At 38.3% G+C, this 6,752-nt stretch overlaps 1 protein-coding gene across 1 annotated transcript; it reads left to right on the forward strand.

Moving 5' to 3' along the window:
- Window positions 1-5,187: 5,187 nt before the first annotated feature.
- Window positions 5,188-6,149, forward strand: LOC140829645 (uncharacterized). Its single transcript, XM_073192952.1, has 2 exons — window positions 5,188-5,585; window positions 5,684-6,149. Exons 1-2 carry the CDS (start codon window positions 5,234-5,236, stop codon window positions 5,710-5,712), a joined length of 381 nt encoding a protein of 126 aa, XP_073049053.1. The 5' UTR covers window positions 5,188-5,233; the 3' UTR covers window positions 5,713-6,149.
- The last annotated feature ends 603 nt before the right edge of the window (window positions 6,150-6,752 follow it).

A 6,752-nucleotide genomic window follows, 5' to 3' on the forward strand; every position in this document is an offset into this window, starting at 1 on the left:
CTACGGTCATAGTATTCTCTATTTATTTGTCTATCATGAATTACATTATCATCTTTTATAATGTAAATACATAGAGTTTCCGAGATTTAGTGGACATTTGAAAGGTTTTCAAATAAACTATGGCAAAAATATTAATAACATGTATACTTTTCGAGTTAATGTATAATTATATGAAAGAAATGAAGTTCTATGAAAAGATAAAGTAAAATTTTCAATATCATATATATCCCTATGGGCCCGCACAAAGAATAATTTTCCCTGTAAACAAGCTTGTTATTTATTCTCAAGAAATCTTCCTTAATATATTTAATTACAGCTTCACTGGACAGCTCTTTTTTGCTGTTGTTTGTGATATATGGAGTCCACTCAGGCATTCCACATCCACAAAACATATTAAAACCTTCTTCTTCTTCTTCTAATAATAATGTAAATGGATGTTCATGCATTAGTATCCGCGTGGCAGCTGCTTCTTTCATGTGTTTGATGCAAAACTTTCCATCAAGTAACAAAGGTGACATAGTTGTATCTACACTTTCGAAGCCTAACAATAGCTGTTGTTGTTTGAGTTTATCCTCGCGTTTCTTTTTAGACTCCAAGTGACAACTCGACTTTCTAAATGTCGTCTTAAGTGTGATGTAGTACCTGACCTTACTTTTGAGATGAGTTGAGGACAATGTTTGCACTTGTACTTATTCTCACCACCTTCAGGGGTCTGCAACCTCATCATCTCTGACCATACTTGAGATCTCTTTTGTCTCTTTGGCTTGTGAATTGATCAGCATCATCAATTAACTATGCCTACTTTATCTCTTATTTGTTCTTGGGTATCATTTGACATTAACTGAATTTACTGCTGGAGCATAATCAGCCATACCTGAATAAGAACAAGGTATCCTTTAGAGTGAATATAGAAAGATCAACTATTAAACTTCACATGGATGCTTTGCTTCATTATATATAAATAGATATGTTGGGTCGATAAATCAGAGGATATTATTATTGATTTTGTGCTTCAGTAATATCAATTAATTTGAGAGTGCAATCTTATCCTTTTAGTGGAGTAGAATAAGATTAATAAATTATTTTGATAAATCATGAGTTGATTGGATCAAATTAATTTATTGGAGCTTAAATTAATTGAATCCGACCAGGTCCCTTTGGTGGCTCTAATATAAACTCGGATAAATTATATGAGTTATAATTTATGGTATATGTGGGATAAATTTATCTGGACTATTATATTTCATGGAAGATTGAGATATCAAATCTTCTAGATATGTATAATATATTTGTCCATTTAAATTTATATTTTAAAAGATATTCTAGTTATCTTTTTGTTACAAGATATCACAAATATATTTTATATATATGTGATATTGTAACTTGTGACCACACACAACACAATCCTACACACAGAGTTTGAGAGAACACCAGAGAAGGTTTGGAGGTTTGGAGCGTAGATCCAGTGCAGAAGAAGATCGAAAACACGCTTCAAGGGTAATCTCTAATCTCTGTGTTGTAATTAATTAATTCGTGTTAAATACGTAGAACAATCGACCCTGTGCAGTAGAGATGATTGAGATCACAAGAAATCAATTTTTGTGATCAGATCTTCTCGATCTTGGCTAACATATGGTATCAGAGCCACGGGTTTTGATATTGTTTTTGCGTATTGCGAATTAATTAATTATTTATGCATGTTTTAGTTTAAAGCGGTGTTAGTTTTATGTGATTATGGTTTGAATGAATGATTTATTTAATTTTTGAACGGTTTATGGCCCTAGTTTTTGGTGAAATTGTATTTCGTATTTTCGAGTCTGTAACCAAGGGGGTGGATTACGACTCCATGTTTCCCCTTGTTATTTTCGTGCAATTTTTATTGTATTTTTCGGATTTGGGCTTTTCTGCATCTGTTTGAAGAACTGGAGGGCCGGATGCAATTTCAATTAAAACTCAAGGGACCAGACTGAAATTTCGTCCAAAGTTTCCAGGGACCAGAGTGCGTCTTCTTCACAACGTCAGGGACCTGTTTGCAATTTCCGAAATCCACCATGGAATGCGAATCTGGGTCGCACGATCGGAATCACGCGGCCGCGAGGATGAGGAGTGTAGTAGCCCGAATTCCAAATTGGGTAATTAACGGAGTAATGGTGATTAAGAAGGTTTAAGGTGTAATTTTGGCTATGGTCATGATCGGACGGACCGAAGAGGGTTCGGAAGCACCGAAGAGTTCGGACGATCCGAAGTGTAGTTCGGTGAATCCGATCATAGGTGTCAAGTGTTGATCGACACGTCATTTTTCCATGCATGTTCGGACGGTCCGAAGTGTATGATCGGAGGATCCGATCATGAGCTGTCAAGAGCCAATGGACACGTAGCGTTCGGACGTTCCGAAGTGTTGATCGGAGGATCCGATCATGACCTATAAATAGTGCTCGGATTTCTCATTTTTGACTTGCCAATTTCTTGAGTTTTCTCTCATTTTGGAGAGTTTGGAAGGTTTCTAGGGTTAGTTGTTGGTCGAGCGATAGCCAAGAGCTGCCAGGAGTAGTAGCGTAGCGGCGCCTGAGTTACGAGGCAATCGACATCAAAGGGCTGTCGACGGACGAAGGTAAACCCTAAACCTTTGGTAGTACTAGGGAGTACTGGTTTTGCTAGTCGAGCATGGTAGTATTGATTGAGTATGCTTTTGATGCGTAGGCTTGTTCTAGACCTGATTAGCGGTGTTGCGTAAGGCTAGGCTTGCTGTGATAGAGGTACGAAAGTACTATCCGAGATATCCTGGTTGAGTATACATTCTTATATGTGTTGCATGATTATGTGGTGCATTGATATATGTCATATGATGCATGCTATTATGTCACGTTTATTACTGCACGTTGCATTTCATGTTGAGCCGTATCTTCTTCGAGATAGCCTTTACTGTTGAGCTGTATCTCTTTCGAGATAAGCTATATCTTGGGGCCGCTCAGCCCTGTCTTGTGGACGCATGGACACCGAGAGTACACAGTGGCCGACGGGTCGGGAGGGCTTCGGTGGTCCGGGACATTTTAGGTCCACGTCTGTCTTGTAGTGGATGCAGTGACCCAGAGGTGTACCGCGCGGCACTATCCACTTGGCGCCTCTAGACTGAGCATTGTTGAGATCCTTTTGTGACTCCTGTTTCTTGACTACCCCGGTATCATGATCATAGCATGTGCATTTCATATAGGTCTGTATACTCATACTTTTGTACTGGGCGTTCTTATCGCTCACGTCCTCGGTTTTGTTTATTCTTGGACACCCCATTCCCACGGGGCAGGCCTCAGGTTGGACAGCTCAGGAGGAGCAGGAGGAGGACGTTGAGTAGCTGGTTGGTTTAGTTTATCGGTATTGTTTTGATTCGATATGGTTGTATTGGATATTTCTTTTTGAGTTAGTCTAGACTTCTAGACTTCGATTGGGTTGTATAACTATTTTTGTTGACTTTTCCGCTGTTATCTCTGATTATTGTTAATTAGGTTAATTGCATGCTTAGTTCTTGCCTAGTAGGTGATTCTGGAACGGGTCACTACAAGGAGTGTATGCGAAAGTGGTTTACGGTCCATCTCATGCGTCGTTCTTCACGGTGGAGGGGGCGCGATTGAGATGCGAAAATCGCCATTTTCTTTGCGCTGGATCTGGAAAATCGGGCATCTATTTTCGGTTTCGAAATGGATATGGTGTCTCGGTGATTTCCCAGTGACCGGCGCGGTGGAGATCTTTCAATTTCGCACGTTTCCGGCGACTCCAGCGGCGGCGCGGCGGCGGCAATTTTTAGGGTTGCAGAAGAGAATCGCGGGTTCCGGGTCGTGGGTTCGGGTCATGGTTTCGGGTCGGATTCAGGCGATTTGTTTGGGGTTGGGCTTTCGGGTCGTGGGCCAACCAGAATGCTGGATTTACTACTTGGGCTGGAATTTTAAAATTATAGTATTGGGCCATTTTTGGGCTCAATTAGATCTTTAATTTTATTGTGTCTAGGATGGACCATAAATTTGTTCTTGTTTAATTATTGCTTATATTTGTCATTCATGTATCATGTCATGTAGATTGCATAAACACCGCTTTAGGTACCATATTGTCATGCATAAAATTTTATTTATTCTATTTTTAGAGAATAAATATTTTGATTAATAATTGAACTATTTTAAGAGTTAAAATAGTCGTGATTTTATTAATCGGATAAAACCTAAAATTAAGTTTAAATATTAAGTGTGAGAGGGTATATTTTAAATAAACCCACGGTTTCCCTTATTAGTCAATTAGTAAGAATTATGTATGCCTCGTGCCAATTTTATTGGTCTCCCTATAGGAGGGCTGCATTGTTTTCGGTTACTTGATTGGACTCATTATTATAATTATTTTATAGTAAAATTAATTGTGACCACCCTATAGGTGACATAATTAATTTGGTACTTGATAAATAATTAATTTAAGGGTATACACTTAAATCAATAATATTGTGAGAATTTCCTATAGAATATTTTTACAATATCTTTTGATGGCCAAAATCAAGCGATTCTAAATTGATATTGCATGAGTTGCTAGATATATTGAATTTAGTGGGAGGGTCCCAGCCTAGCTATAAATAACATGTTTTTTCCTAAAGAAAAAATTATGTATTTTGGAGTTTTAGGTAAATTGTTGTGTTGTAGTAGTTTTGGGATCTACAAATGCATTTCATGCATAACACGAAATTTTATTTATTACATTGCTCATTTAAATTTATTTTAATTTCAGAAAAATGTCTGGAAATTCATTGTCTATGATTTTAACCAACAACCAACTAGTCGGAGAAAATTACATTGATTGGAAACGTAATTTATTGATTGTCTTAACTGCGGAGAAACACAAGTTTGTGCTCAATGAACCCTGTCCATTGGTGCCTACGACGGAGTCCACAGTAGCTCAAAAGCAGGCTTATGATAAGTGGATAAGTTCTGATGAGATGGCCCGTTGCTACATTTTGGGATCTATCTCAAATGTGCTGCAACAGAAACATCAGAACATGGACACTGCTATAAAAATCATGGATAGCCTCCAAGAAATGTTTGAGCATCAAGGACGTCAGGCAAGACAAGCAGCCATTCGAACCATTATGAACATGCGCATGAAACCTGGGACGTCCGTGAGAGATCATATGCTTACATTGATCGCTCACTTTAACGTGGCTGAGGTGTTAGGGGCTGAAATCAAATCAGAGACTCAGGTTGACATGGCACTTGAGACTCTCCCTGAGATGTTCTCACAGTTTAAGGTTAGCTATAACATGAATAAGCTAAACATGTCCCTGACTGAGTTGATGAAGGAACTCCAAAATGCTGAAAGTGTTCTTAAGACTAAAACTGGTGATGCATTTGTTGTTGCTTCTGTTGGGCCGTCTTATTCCAAGCCGAAAGGTAAAAATGGGAATAAAAGGAAGAAGCCCAACAAGAAGGGTCCACAACAAAATGAGAAGAAAGTCAAGGTAGATGGCAAGCCTAAGGGAAAATGTTTCCATTGTGGAGAGAAGGGTCATTGGAAGAGAAACTGCCAAGGATATCTAGCTTCCAAGAAGCAGGGTAGTGGTGAGTTATCTTTTATTGAGTCTTGTTTAGTGGTTGATTCTACTGATACTTGGATTGTAGATTCTGGAGCCACTAATCATATATGCAATACTTTGCAGGGGTTCCAAGTAACCAGAAGCCTCAATGAAGGGGAACATACTCTAAGAGTTGGCACAGGGGCTGTGGTGTCTGCAAAAGCTGTTGGAATTGTTTATCTTTATTTTTCGAATAATAAACATTTGGTTTTAAGACATTGTTATTATGTTCCGGAGACTACTAGAAATTTGATTTCTGTTGCTTTATTGTTTAGACAAGGATATTATGTCCATTTTTCACAAATGGTGGTTGATATTACCTTGAATAAAGCCCTTATTTGCAAGGGATATTTGAATAACGATTTATATGTCTTAAAACAAGATGACAGCTCTTTGCATCACATTGAATCCAACAAACGAATTAAATTGTCTCCCACTAATGAAACTTATTTGTGGCACTTGAGACTTGGTCATATCAACCTTAATAGAATTCAACGGTTGGTAAAGGATGGTCCTTTAAGTAATTTAAAGGTGGAATCCTTGCCTGTATGTGAATCATGTTTGGAAGGCAAGATGACTAAGAGGTCTTTTAAATCTAAAGGACATAGAGCCAATGAAGTTTTAGAATTAGTGCACACTGATGTATGTGGACCAATTAGTATACAAGCTAGAGGAGGATTTGAGTATTTCATCACCTTCACTGATGATTACTCTAGATACGGTTATGTTTACCTAATGTCCCACAAATCTGAATCTTTTGAAAAGTTCAAGGAATTCAGAAATGAAGTGGAAAAACAATTAGGTAAGAGCATAAAAACACTTCGATCAGACAGAGGTGGCGAGTATCTGTCCAATGACTTTAGAACATACTTATCAGATAATGGGATCATATCCCAATTGAGCGCACCAGCTACACCTCAGCAGAATGGTTTCTCTGAAAGGAGAAACAGGACTTTGTTGGACATGGTTAGGTCCATGCTAAGTTTCTCTAAGTTCAGTACATCCTTTTGGGGATATGCTATCCAAACTGCAATATACTTATTGAACATGGTTCCTTCTAAATCTGTCTCTAAAACACCTCTTGAATTGTGGAATGGGCGCGTGCCTAATCTAAGACATATTCGGATATGGGGATGTCATGCTTATGTGCTAA

The sequence above is a fragment of the Primulina eburnea genome, chromosome 4 (assembly GCF_022965805.1).
Source record: "Primulina eburnea isolate SZY01 chromosome 4, ASM2296580v1, whole genome shotgun sequence".
Lineage (NCBI taxonomy): Eukaryota > Viridiplantae > Streptophyta > Magnoliopsida > Lamiales > Gesneriaceae > Primulina > Primulina eburnea.

Bases quoted from the DNA above. Each gene is read 5' to 3' on its own strand.
- LOC140829645 (XM_073192952.1), top strand. From the start codon at position 5,234: ATGGCACTTGAGACTCTCCCTGAGATGTTCTCACAGTTTAAGGTTAGC. The intron at 5,586-5,683 runs GTGAGTTATCTT...AATACTTTGCAG, and splicing joins TTCCAAGAAGCAGGGTAGTG to GGGTTCCAAGTAACCAGAAG.